The sequence below is a fragment of the Eutrigla gurnardus genome, assembly GCF_963514095.1.
Source record: "Eutrigla gurnardus genome assembly, chromosome: 2".
NCBI lineage: Eukaryota > Metazoa > Chordata > Actinopteri > Perciformes > Triglidae > Eutrigla > Eutrigla gurnardus.
Genome location: NC_139916.1, coordinates 27,639,496 through 27,654,077, shown reverse-complemented (window position 1 = coordinate 27,654,077; position 14,582 = coordinate 27,639,496). Strand labels below are relative to the sequence as shown.

The 14,582-nt window shown below is 42.6% G+C and overlaps 1 protein-coding gene across 1 annotated transcript; it reads right to left on the bottom strand.

Annotated features, from left to right (window-relative positions):
• Positions 1-408: 408 nt before the first annotated feature.
• Positions 409-13,967, bottom strand: mcm2 (minichromosome maintenance complex component 2). The gene is made up of 20 exons (XM_084033054.1): positions 13,912-13,967; positions 11,966-12,159; positions 11,679-11,851; positions 10,972-11,102; positions 10,750-10,888; positions 10,559-10,656; positions 9,432-9,553; positions 7,873-8,080; positions 7,252-7,386; positions 6,928-7,119; positions 6,576-6,669; positions 6,415-6,493; positions 5,631-5,802; positions 5,420-5,546; positions 4,902-5,014; positions 4,372-4,536; positions 2,072-2,146; positions 1,717-1,899; positions 1,486-1,641; positions 409-1,316 (listed from the first exon to the last, which is right to left on the bottom strand). Exons 1-20 carry the CDS (start codon positions 13,915-13,917, stop codon positions 1,206-1,208), a joined length of 2,673 nt encoding a protein of 890 aa, XP_083889180.1. The 5' UTR covers positions 13,918-13,967; the 3' UTR covers positions 409-1,205.
• Positions 13,968-14,582: the final 615 nt, after the last annotated feature.

Here is a 14,582-nt window from a genome sequence, read left to right as displayed (position 1 = left end):
GCCTGCTGCTGGCAGCTGCTTGTAGTTCTCTCTGGTGGCCGCTAGATGTCGCTGCCGCGGACACGCGCGGCTCTGTAGATGCGTTCAAGTGCTCCACGTGAAACGTTGCTCCAACATAAAATATAAATATTATACAAACATACATTTATACATAAAGTAATAATTGTATATACACATACCCACATCCTTAAAAAATATGAGTATTGGATGTTTTACATCTATAATAAAACAATTAAATACAAAATATGAATAGTATAACAAATATATATTATAACCTAATATATTATACATTTTTCTCCCAACAGTATAGAATAATTAAATTGAGCTCCACCTTTATCAGCTGCAACATTGAAGTTAACACATCAATATTTCTAATACAATGACATAAAATATATTAATCTGCATGAGTACTTTCACTTTTCAATTTTATTTTATAAACTAAAGACTAAAGAAGTAAAACGGTTAGATCAGTGTTCATTAATGAGCTCCACACAAAACAAGTTTAACAAATACAACTTTAATATGAAAACTGACCTACAATCCAACATTTATTTTAAGCACTTTGTGTTTGTTTTTTTCTCAATTAATTATCCAACATGAAAATAAAAAACACAGCAAGCAGAAACGGTTTGAAATGCAAAACTCTGGAGTAAGTGAGTCAGTAAAACATCTTCCATCTCAACAGCAGCTAGTAACGGGAGGAAGTCAAGGGAAACTTCACCAACAGAGACAAACATGTACATTTATTTACAACCAACCAACCAGAAGGCAGACACAGAGACGGATCACTTCTCTTATGTCTCTATTCAATGTGTCTGCAGTCTAATAACTTTCATGGAGGTTATTTTACAAAACTGGAGCTCTTATTTTGGAAGCAAACAATTCATTTCATGTGTTTCTGAACACACGTCTCGACTGTAACGAGTTCACCTCCAGTGAACACGCTGGGATACTTTTATCGGTTCACACATTCTCACTGCTACTTCAAGATTCAAATCAGGTCAACACGACGTTTAACATAAACACCAGTTGTTGCTGCGTGTTGCCGACTGACCAGCTTCTACACAAATGTCCTTCAGGCATCAGCTGGGAGGTCCAGCTCACTCGTCTCCGCCTGGAGGTCAAACATCGTTCTTTCTTCTTTCTGAAAGAGTTCCTGAAGCGCTGTCATAAAGAGGAGGAGGAGGAGTGGGTGTTGACGTCTTTTAAAACTGCTGCAGGATCAGTTTCTTCTTCCCATCGTGGGTGAACTTGTTAGAGCGGAAGAGCTCGCTGTCGTAGAAGGACGTCAGGTTGTGGATGTTGATCTGTCTCGCCTGGAGGAGGACGAGGAGGACAGAGTTTTAACTACGAAGTCCCAACAATCACCATCGGTGAGTAATGAATTCATGATTTATTTATTTAATATATAATTACATCATTTGGATGAATTGAAATTAATATATATATGTTGTTTATGTATTAATTATATATAAACTATGTTACCTTGTCCTGCAGGTCTTTCTCCACCACCTCGATGTTGTCGTTCTGGACGCCGTATCTGTTCCTTTGGTACGCGACCTGCTCGGCCACCAGCTGCTTGAGGATGAAGAGCAGCAGCTCATTGTTGTCCCTGCGGAAGGCCAGGTACCGAGCGAACGTCTGGATGGAGACAAAGACCTTGTAAGACCTCACATCGGGAAGCATCGGGGGCGTTCAGCGGGAAACCACACCCACCTTCCTCATGCTCCTCATGACGCTGAACTTCTGCGTGTCGATGAAGCTCTCCAGCATCACCCTGATGGCCATGTTGACGTCGTCCTCCAGCACGTAGTCCCTCAGGTGCATCTTGGCGTGGGACTCGGCCATGCGGATCATGGACTCGATGTGACGAACGGTGATGGGGATGCTGCCTGTCGCCTGTCATCGGAGACCAAACCAGCAGCAGTTAGTACTCTTTATTAAGTCACTACTTTGAGGGGCGACGATCATAATAAACATCTATTATATAGAGAAATGTGGCATGTTTTATTTTTGTAGATTAGTGAATGATAAACATCTGTCACAGAAGGTGGGCGTTCAGAGGACCCACCATGGACTCTTTGCGGAGTTCGCTGTAGATGCGAGCCACCTTGTCCTGGTCCATCTGGTTCAGTTTGGGATGAATCTGCAGACGAGAAAAAAACCTATTCATAACTATGGTAAACTGTACTAAACAGGGGTGCAAACTCATCAGGGATGAAAAAGGTGACAAGGACCCAAACCCCCTCGCGGAATATATATATATATATATATATATATATATATATATATATATATATATATATATATATATATATATATATATATATATATATATATATATATATATATATATATATATATATATATATATATATATATATATATATATATATATATATATATATATACACACACACACACACAATATATATATATATATACACACACATATATATATATATTGCATATGCTTCAATGTTATTCCTCTGCCTCACTGAAGGGGGCTGGCGAGAGCCTGGAAAATGGACTTCCCTTCCAGTGAAGGCATAAATAATGGGAGACCAATGCCAGGGCTAAAAGGTTTGCTTCAAACGACGGAACATAAAATAACTCGATCGACTCCTCACATTGAAAGACAAACTGCTTTGAAAATATTTGGAACCTCAAGAATAGATTTGACTCTGGACGAACGGAATAAATATTAGCAAGGGGAGGTAGGGGGCTTCTCACCCCTCATTCGCTAACATTACATCGATATCAGAGTAAGCCTTTGCTCCGTTGATTTTCCATTATTTATTTTAGTTTTTTTTTTTTAATGTGAAGGTATGGTAGGTACATTTAACGTTGTTTTCTCGCTTAGATTTTTCAAAGGTTCCTGAGAAATAGACACTGTACTATCCGATAACACCGTTATTGTAACCAGCAAAAATGGTTGTGATTTGCGATGCGTATGTCAGCGAACTGTCTGACATTAGCACGTTAGCCTACGTTAGAAAGCCTGATGGTACAGACACACCAACTCCGGCAGCAGACGTCAAGTCAACGGATCCCATTCATTGTCTATGTAGAGCAGGAGCTCCGCATGATGGATACGGCACGTCGAGTTGACTGCCCTGTCAACGTACGTGAATTTGCATAAAGTTCGATGGACTGAACTTTATGCAAATGCCGTCTGTCCAACGCAGTGCCGCCGGCTCCAGAAACTTCGTTCAAACTATCAAACTAGGCAGTGTTGATCAAATATGAATCCAGATTCTGTTACTGCACTACACATTTCCCGCCTCAAATGTTTTCAGAAACATGCTTTAGCGTGTAGTTTAACTGTAAAATGAGATCGTTTGTGGCCCGGCCGCCATGTTGGAAACGGCAGAGCGAAACTCAAGTCCCGCCCACTTCGCAGGACTTCTATCCAATTGATCCAACTTGAACACAGAACCGCCCACTCGCCGGTGCGTTCGACGGTCCGTTGCGTCGCTGCCGGAGTTGGTGTGTCTGTACCATGACGTTTATGAAGCGTACCAACGTCACTCCTGTCTAGTACGGCATCAAGGCAGCTACAGACCCGAAGATGACATGATTACACGGGTTGGCCAAACGAACAAGCTTGGAATAAATATTTATGACAGCTTGCGTTCGCCGATTACTTGGACGCCCCCCCCCCCCCCCCCGCCCCCGAAATATTTTTATTGCAGATCTCCATGAATCACACAAATGACCTTTTTCGGAACAAAAACGGCGAATTTCGCCGAAAGGTGACAAGTTTGCATCCCTGACTAAATGTCTCTTAACAAATGGCTGACAATTATCTCCTCGAAAAGGACTCAATGGGGTTAAAATTATTTGGATCCAGATCTCGTCTGGACTTCAGACGATCACAATGCAAAAATGGCAGACACGAGTTTGCACCAGCGTTTATATTCTGATGGTGCTGAATCAGAAATGGAGGAAACAAATGTCTCCTGTGTCTGTGGTCCCCCAGAGGTCTAGATAGTAGTCCACATTAGTCCAGAGACCAGACCAGACTATGTGGAGAAACTAGAGACTGTCTGTAGTCCAAACAACAAGGTCTCTGCTGTATTTATATCTAGATGACCTTATTTGAAGTGTTGATGGAGCAGCTACAATGTTAGCATAGCCTAGCACCCATCAACCAGACTCCATTCAGAAAACAAGCATTTTAAAAGTAGTTAGGCTTGTCTTGCAGACAGACCTAACAAAGTATGACTTCATACTTTTTACTGATCACCATCATGATGGAGTTATTTCAGCAACTAAAACAGCTAGTTTATATAAAAGTTTATTTTAATGTATTTCTGACTGCAGAGACATGAGAAAAGGAGACCCTTAGTGAAGAAGTGAACTTTGTACCCGCTCCTTGGCGTAGATGATGTACTTCCTCAGCAGATCCTGGGGAATCGGCGGCACGTCCGAGGTGTTGGGTAGAACCACTGCCTCCAAGGCCACGCCTGCTTCCTTGTTGCTAGGGTGATGCTTGATGTGGGAGCCAACCACGAAGCGCGCCAACATCTCATCCTGGTTTGACAGAAAGAACCAATCACAAGGCAGAGGTGAGGGTGGCAGTGAGTGTCTGATACAATCAAATTCACATTTGATTCACCATTTAAATCACTTAATTTTTTTATAGATCGAAATATTGTGATATTCTCACACAACACACAAAAACAGGATCAGGTAAACGTCCTCTGAAATGTAGTTTTAAGTCACTAAAAACTGAGCTTTTGTAAAACTCCGGTCAGGGTGAAGTCGTTCACAAACTCAGACATTTGTTTTTTTAAACAGTGCTTACGTTCTTCATTGTTGAAGAACGAAGGAGAAATTGCATTTACAAAAACACCCATGTATGTGTAGACGAGGCACACACGTGTGCGTACTCGTACCTGCACGGGGTCGACCGTGTCCCTGACGACACACAGAACGTCAAAACGGGACACGATGGGCTCCGTCAGGTCCACGTTCTCAGAAAAGGTCAGTGAGGGGTCGTATCTGCCGCCTGCAAGGAAACAAGCAACGCCATGAGGTCCCAGACACAAAGGTAACAACTTCCTAACATCTTTGAACACTAATCAATATGCTTTAACTGATTCTGTAGACATTTTAAGGCCAAAAATGAAAACAAATACAAACAGTGGAGCCGTCTACTGTCCAGAATTATAGGAAGGAAACAGGAAGTGATCACGTTAACCCTGGAGGGTTGGGGTTGGAGACCCTTAGAGGTCGCCCTCCACCACAAGGCTCCCGTCAACTCAGCTTTGCTGGCTAGATAAATTCTCACTTTGACCATATACAAATCATATCAGCTTATGGCGCAAACAGCGCCCCCTTTGGGCCAGAGGACCAAACCTAAGAGGGTGTTTGACCCCCAACAACCCAGCAGACGTCTTCCTGATCTACGTACCGATGGGGTTGGAGGCAGCCATGACGGTACATCTGGCCTGCAGCGAGGTGACGATGCCGGCCTTGGAGATGGAGATGCTCTGCTGCTCCATGGCCTCGTGGATGCTCGTCCTGTCTGCGTCGTTCATCTGGAGGACACAGTTTATCGTTATATTACACACAGCGTCACCATGGCTTCCATGGGAGACTCTGGAGTAGGACTAAAGTCTCACCTTGTCGAACTCATCGATCAGACAGACGCCGCGGTCGGCCAGCACCAGCGCTCCGGCCTCCAGCGTCCACTCGCGGCTGACCGGGTGTCTCTGGACGTACGCGGTCAGACCGACGGCGGAGGCTCCCTGACCCGTGGTGAACACGGCACGGCTCGCCACCTTCTCGATGTACCTGCAGAAGAAGAAGAAATCAGATGACCTCAATCTAAAAAAATACATAAATACAAATATTTTTCTACAGTTTTTTTTTTTAACTTCTTGAAATTTTTAAACATGTATACCGTTATATATTTTTGAATTATCTTATTTTGAATATCACATTCTCCCTTCATTTCCATGTTGTTAATTTGTGAAACGCACCTATTTGGTTCTAATTAGATGAGAAGACTGAACAAGGAATATGAAAGCATTCTCTGCTAATTCTGCATAAAAATTACTTTTTACTATCGGCCAGTTACTAAAACAGCCAGATCGATCGTATAAAGAAACATGGAAATGTTGCAGGGATGGCGTTACTTGTATGACTTATCCGTTTTGTTATGTTGTGCCATTTTTTTCTTTGTTAAATGTGTTTCATTTAGAAAATGCACAGTAAAACTATCAAAAATGAAAAAAATAATCTAAAATTTGCTCTTCATTCTGTTTATGAGACAGATCTCAGCTTTACGGCATCAAAAGCTCTAAACTGAATTTACTAGTGGCTCAATAACCGGCTACGACTGGCAACATTTAATCATTTCTTACAGTGTTTTTATTTTTTTATGCTTTAGGTGTCGATACGTACTTGAGGAACTGGGACTTGGCGGTTCCCGGGTCTCCACACAGCAGCACATTGATGTCTCCACGGACTTTGTGTTTCCCACCTGGAACAGAGAGAACGGGTTGATGGGTAACAGAGTTGGAGGCAGACCGATGACGGCGTCGTCCATTCAGGCTGATACGTACCGGGATTTTTGGGCTCTCCTCCAAACAGCGCCAGGGCCAGGGCTCGCTTGATGTCCTCATGGCCGTAGATAGATGGCGCCATGCTGGCAAAGATCTACAGACACACAGAACGACCTTTACTTTACTGTTGGAGCAAGCTGAAGCTGGGTATCTATGGCAACAAATTATCTGCTCTCAATTTAAATGTGAGGGACGTACTGGATAACCTCTGGTCATTTTACTTATTGTACCATGTGTTTATTGGACCGTATTTAACGGCAGGGTATCAGGATACTTTGCTCGTATCGGTATAACGTGCAACACTAGTGTGTGTGTGTGTGTGTGTGTGTGTGTGTGTGTGTGACTTCCTCACCCTCTCTCCGATGCGTTCATCCTTAGAAAGGGTGACGATGGCCTTGACGTCTTCGTCGGTCAGCTCGGCCACGGCCACGCCCTCGTCTCTGCGGGTGATGTGATTGGCTAAGATCACCGTGGCGAACACCGGGAAGCCATTAGCCATGTTCAGAGAGCCGTCGTAGTTGTTGTGGTAGATGCCGGTCAGTTCCTAAAAGGGGGGGGGGGATCCTCATTTAATTTTTATTAAACACATTGTGATTAAAACAACAATTATGATTTAGATTTCTCATTCTTTTAACTTTTCGTATTCATGTAGTTTGAGAAAATGTTTGTAACTCACAATCTCGTCTCCAGGCTTGCAGGTGTCCACCAGGTCGGCCAGCAGGATGGCGTCTTTGGAGCGCGGCAGGCGGCCGGCGGCTACTTTACCGGGACTTTCCTGGATGGAGATTCTCTGGTAGTTCTGGTACACGGTCTGCAGGAGGAAGATGATTGGTTGATTGAAGAAGAAAAGGAATGGATGAACCCAAAGCTTTGTGTTCATATTTAATTATGCTGCAGTTTTAAAAACGCATCATGTTTTTAATGCCTAGTTCAGACTCCATGACTTCATCAAGCATGCGTGATTTTTCTGGTTCCGTCAAAGCCGGGAGCTCAGAGCGGTCTGTGAACTGTAAACAACGCGACGAGCGAGAGGAGCCATGTTGTTCTGAAGTGGAGGAAACATTTGCGTTACTATGGCAACAGCAGCCCTTTCTTTTTGATAACGACAGAGTGAAGAGCCGTGATTGGTCGGGGACATGTCTGTTCCTTTATGACGCTTTGATCACCTGATCGGACGCCATGCCGACTAATATCATGGAGTCTGAAGCAGGTATAACATTGTTCCTAATACTAATTGTTTTAATTGGGATAATGACAAAGACAACCTGCTTTCAATCAACTAACAAAATGTTCTCACCTCCTCCATGTTGATCTCGAAGGGGCCCAGCGACTGACACTCAGGACAGGATCCCGGCTTCACTTCCTGGTTCTGGGACTGGAAGAAGGGTCCCAGCACGAACTTACATTTGTTACAGTTGTACTTGATCATGCCGAGCTGAGGGAGGACACCGGTGCAGCTGCTCACCACGCCACTGGTCCGGATCAGCTGGTTCAGGTGGAGCTGCCTGGACAGTGGAAGGAGGATTTTATTTGTCGTTTCCTGCTTTCTGTAAAACTCTGTTGGTGAAGCTTCATATTTGCATAACATGCAATATTTATCATGCATCTGCTCATATGGACTCAGATGTCGGCTGCTCTGAGTAGAAATTACGCATGCAGTGTTTGTATGTTTCCATCAGTTTTATTTACCAAAAATAAGAAGAATATCCACTGAGATACAGAAACATTTCATGTCGAGCTCATGTCATGTAGGAGTTATCGTGATTAAGAGTTGCAGACTTTTAAAGAGTGTTCACATCAATATCCAAGTTTTGATTATTTTCGGAAAACTGACTTTCCTCAACTTTAATATAACTTTGCACTTCATCATATAGAAGAAACTGCAAGTAAATGTATATTAAATGCATATATGAGAACCAGCATTATTTGGCCATGTATGCTAGGATAATATAATGTGAAAATAAAACGTCCACGTATAAATTCAAATGTAACGAAAACAAATGATGCAAAGAAATAAAGACTGAATGGATTTACCTAACCTGGAAGATTATATACTGTATTTACATATAAAGACATCATTATATTATTAATCTTCACATGAGCAACTCAAAGAACAAACTTCAAGGTCACATGATGTATGTGGATGTGTTATAATACCGTAGATGACCATTTAGTAGCCCGGGCGTTTAATATGCTAAATCGACTTGGAGCCCAGGCGTTTATAAGAACCAGGCGCGTATTTGCAACAGGCTACAATTTATTTTTGCAATGAGCAGCACCAGACCATCATGCAAAGAACAAGGAGCTCACCATAGCACCACTGGAACAAAACTACTTTTTCCCCCCGACGCATCTTTATTGACATCAGACAATAAATACAAAGACAGTTTGTCTGTGTTACCGCGACACAGGGAGCTGATCAGAGCAGTGTTATGAATGATAACGGAAGGGGGGGTCGATCGCGGTAATTTCCACACTGTACATTAGCGCATTTATCTATATCCCTATATCCCTCAGTCTAGCGCGCCTGTGTTTGTGTGTCTGTGTGTGTGTGTGTGTGTGTGTGTGTGCGCGTGCCTGCATGCGAGAGAGAGAGAGAGCGCGAGAGGAGGGGCTGACTGACAGAAGAGGTGAGAGCCGGTGAAGTGCTGTTAAAAAAAAAAAAACTTTTGTTTTCTGTGCAAGACTATGGTAAACACTTAATCGCCCGGGCGTTTAATTGAACCGGCGTTTATTATGCAAAATGAGGTCGGACCCCGGCGGCTATTAGAGCACAGGCGCGTATTTGCACGCGGGCGATTATTTGGTCATCTACGGTACTCAGTTAATAAATATATTTAGATGAACAAATATTACCTGAGTGAGCGGATCTCCTCCACCAACGGCAGGTTGCAGATGCGGACGTGGATCTCGTGGGCAATGCGGTCGTATTTCGGGTACATGGCAAGCACCACCTCTTTAGCTGCTTCATCAAAAACCTGGTGAGAGACACAGTGGCAGAGGTCAAACACTAGAAACTCTTTTTTAAGATTTGCCACTTGGCTATACTTCCTGATAACATGATGGATTTGATCAATAAAAATGATCAAAAATCCCTCCAAATTGCGACACAAAGACCTTGAGGAACACCATAGAAGTCCTGCTGTGATTTGGTGTCTAAAACTTTTGGAAACTGTTCACAAAACCCTGTTAGTATCAGTATATCCACTAAAACCAGCCGTCCTCTGAATGTCCTCCTCTCTAGTTGGTGGTTGTGAAGTCTCACGATGTTGTGATTATCCTGGAGGTCACAACGGCTCATTTATACACTCACAGCAAGTTTAAAAAAACGTTCTCACTGCAATGAAATGGTTACTATGGAGACTAATATCATCCCACATGAATACAACTGGGCTCATTGGATCCACAAGAGTCTCAGCTCTCCAGGCAAACCCACTTCATGCAATTCCAACACTGTTTAGGGACCAGAAATACTCAAATTCATCATTTCAGAACAGGACAAAACAACACACTGCACTGATTATGGGTTCTGTTGGTACCAAGAGTCTTCCATTTACAGACATGCTATAGACCCGTTGGTACCCATAGAAGCCGTTTTCATTCAGGTCAAGGGAACATGCCAGTTTTCACTCAAAATGTTGCCTTACTTTGGAGGATTATTCAAACTCCTTATGAACAAGCGAGCATGACATTGGCATCAATCAATTCTTTAGTTCTAGTTTCATATGACACCATCAGCATCCACCTACCAACCTCCATCTAGACTACAGCCTCTTAAAAGAGGTGGTCTTGATGTCAGATCTCTAGTCACACCTCTTTTTCTTTTCTTCATTTCATTTATTCTATTGTATTTATTTGTATTCCTATCACACATGGTATTGTTGGGTTCATACTAGGAGTACGAGGAGAGATATTTGAGATGTGCTGCTAGTGATATGAAACATCTCAGATCAGATCATCTATGTCACATTAGTAAAACTCACTTTCAGCATCTCAGTTGGAGCCTCTGGCAGGAAGTAGGCCAACACGTGTTCTCTGGCCGCCAGGTCTTCATAGTTCACAATCAGACTCTCCTTGTTCTCTGGAACCACCAGAAGTCCATTCATTAAAAACCAGCCGTTTGTTTGTGTGTGTGTGTGTTTATATAAAAAAAAACATATGTTATGACAGTTACCTTTGCACATGTCACTGATCTTCTCCTTGAAGACATTGTGGCCGTTTTCGTCCACGTGGGTCCGCAGGAAGTTCTTGAATCGGTTGTAGATCTCCAGTCTGGGAGCCGCCATGGAGACCCACTCCCTGACCGTGTGACCCTGCAGAGCGGGAAAACACCGTCAGACTCTCCCCCGCCAGCAGGCTGGAAGTACTACAATACTATTACTACAAGGATAACAACCTTCATGTCCTCCAAGTTCTCGATGCTTTCGATCATTTCCTCGTCTTCGCCCTCTGCAACGCCCTCCGCCGCACGCTCAGCCCATCGCGTCCGCCGAGCTGCCGGCCGCTCGTCATCCTCGTCTTCGCTGTCTGGTTAACGGTAAAACAGACAAGTTGTTCACTTAAATCCTCATGTGTCCTCTCCAACATGAACCTCTTTAACACACGTCAGCCTGACATCAGTCTACTGCTTTTAATCCATCACTAGTTTCTTCTTTGCTACGGACATTATTTATTCACCTCACAGACAAAACCTTAATCTGTCTTCTACTTGGGAACTACCATTCCCATGATACTTTGGGACATGTAAAGCATAACATCATCATCAAGGAGCATCTTATTTGCTGATCGTTTATGTATTATGGATATCGGAGATATGCTATATATTAGGGGTGGGGGGGGGGGAAAATTGATTCTTAGATGCATTGCGATGCGGACGATTCTGAATCGATCCACAAATGTCAAAAAGCGATTCTTTTTATCCTGTATTGTTTACGGAATGCAAAGGGTGAAACTCGGAAATGCAGCGCCCGGACGGTCTGTGGCGTTGCACATAACAGAGACACGGCTGAGAGAGAAATATATATATATATATTTTTTTTTACTGATCTACGACTCAAATCACAACAACTGACTTCCTTTCATCATGAAAATAACGGCCCTCACCGTAGAGCAGTCCTCTCCTCAGTCGCCCGCTGACGCCCTGCTCCCGGTCCCTCCTCCGCATGGCCTCCTCAGCGGCGGCCCGGGCTCCAGGCGACATCTCTGACAGATCCTCGTCGTCCAGGTCCAAACCCTCCGCCTCGTACTGATCCAGTGCCGGGATGGCTCGGTAATCCCTGAGGGAGTGAGTGAGAGAGAGTGAGTGAGTGAGTGAAAGAGAGTGATGATGTCATCGAGCCCCAAACTTTTCTCACACAAAGTAAATCTGCAGGATTCCTCCCCGTCCTCACCTCTCCATCCCGTCCCCGATCAGCTCCTCTCCGTCCCCGTCTTCCTCCTCCTCTCCAGGCAGGGCTGCGTCCCCCAGCAGCCCCTCGGACTCATCCTCAAAGGGGGGCAGGTCTCGTCCGGGGCTGGAGGTCATGTCTCCTCTCCTGGAGGCTCGGCTGGGGCTGGTGGCCATGTGGTATGACTCGGAGGAATCCTGAAGGCAACACGAGACGGGTTACTCCTTGATTTGTAGTACAACAGGCGTACATAATACCTACATGAAGTACTAACGTATAGTGTATTACGGAGCTTTATTTAAATCCCTTAGGATATTTCTATTGGGATTATCTGCAACTTGCTTGAGCACAACTCCATATTATTAAAATATCAACTAATTTGCATTAAATGTATTCTGCAACACGGGGCGCCGTTTAGCTCAGTTGGTAGAGCGGGCGTCCCATGTGCATGTTTCCTATCATATCTTCAGCTGTTCTATGAATAAAGCCAATAAAAGGCAAAAAAAAAAAAAAAAAAAAAAATGTATTCTGCAACAGCTTCTCAAATCCAAATGATTTAAATAAGAAAAGTCAGACTTTAAATGAAATCCCCCATATTTGTATTTTTAAATGCAGAAGATCCATTCAGAACATTTAACTGCTGGAAAGGAACCAAGTCATTTTAGAATACTTGTGTTTCTATTTGATGCTAATTTATGGTTCTAGTTCTCTACAGCGTATACAGGAAATAACATTCTTCTAGTTACTTTGCAGATTCAGATGTTATTCACAAATCTAAACAACCCAGTTTATGAAGTAGTTTAAATTATCTCCACCTCAACCAGCTGTGACATTAAAATCGTATGCATTAGTAGAAAGAATCCAATTTATACAATTTGCTCAATTTACCTGTGGAAAATGTTTTTTACTTACTGTTGCCTATTGTTCTTGTGTACACTTTATACATTGTTTTTAATCTGTAACACTGTAACATACTGTCAGTTTTATGAAGGATGAGTTTGTTTATTTCAGACTGCAAGCTTTCCAAAAGGACAAATTGAATCTGGAATATTACTTTTAATTATTAAGATGATGTATGCTTTCCACCTCTCACCAGATATTGACTTAAAGTCACCAGTTTAACTTAATTTTATAATATTTTGCACAGATCTCTCTCTAATGAGAGTGAACTGCATCTAACGTAATACAAGACAAAATAACCTCAGGTGGTTCTTGCAGTCAGGCCCCTGCCGGTGTTTGTATTTGACTTGTTTAATGCTGTTATCATAGAAATCACAGATGTAATAAAACTCATGATACCTGATGATGTGACACAGCAGTGACATGACAGAAAGTTGTCTCAATGGTAACACGATCAATAATAAATAGGTGGTATGATAATAATAATACAAGATGGAGAATTAGGAACAACTAAACGATCAAATTATGTTCTAATTTAAACACATTTTTTGTTGTTGCTGGAAACCTAAAGTGGTTTCAGTTTACTTGTACTTGATATTTTCTGAGAGTCTGACTTGACTCTTTTCCTGACTTGATGCGTCTTGTTGTTTAACTCTGTTCATCCACAGACACACAAACGGACACAACTTCCAGCATGCAACAAAAAGCTCCACAGCCACATGGCAGGCAGTCAGTCAGGAGGGCAACAAAACAGACAACAGATCATTGGTGATGTGAGCAGCAGCTTAGAAAGGAACTATTATGAAACAGTCTTCAGATTCAGCGCGGCTTTAATTTACATATTGACAATTTAATTACGTCTTCTGACTGAAGAAAAGCTCTAACCTGTCATGTCTGCCATTGTTGTTATCCGGACAAAAGTACAAACGTCACACGAATCGACTGCAGAAAAGTCAAACTACAAACGCTAATGTGTTTAATTTAACTTAATGAACACACGAAAGTTGACAGTGATGCGTTTGAGCCCGTTTTTAATCGTTTTAACTCACCGCCATTGTTTCGCGTCCGTCTCTTTCTGCTTCTTGTACAGAAACGTCTTCTTCTTCCTGGCGGACTCGCTTTTCGCGCGAAACGACCACGTGACGCTCAAAGCCCGCGAAAAACAATGAATATCCTAATGAGCCGCTGACGTTGAGCGTCCTTATTGGTCTGTGCGATTTAAAGAGGCGGGCGTTTAACGTTCAGAGCGTTTGGTTTAATGCGCACCGCCAGTGACATTTGTTCGGTCGGTGTTAAAGTGACGTACGGGAGGGAAGGCGGAGCCGGCCGCGAATTAAAACAAGCGCACCCTTCTCTGAGCGCTGGAGCAAAGGCGGAGTTTATAACGTGGCTATTTTTTCCCGGGAATATTTGGGCTGAGGACGAATCAAGTTTCTGATTCCTGAAAAGACATGTTACGGGATGTTACATATCTAATAAAAACATTTTTCATATTTTGTTGTTGATATCATCCTAGCTTTTACTTCTATTTCTGTTAAGTACATTGTGATAGATGTAAATAATGGAATCAAATTCCTTGCATGTGTACAAATACTTTGTACTGATTCATATTTGGATGACATGTGTATAATAATTAGAATAAGTAAAAATACATGTGGAAATTAATAAAAAAAATACAAATAATAAAGAATAAGAAGAAAATTCAATATGTTTATCTTCA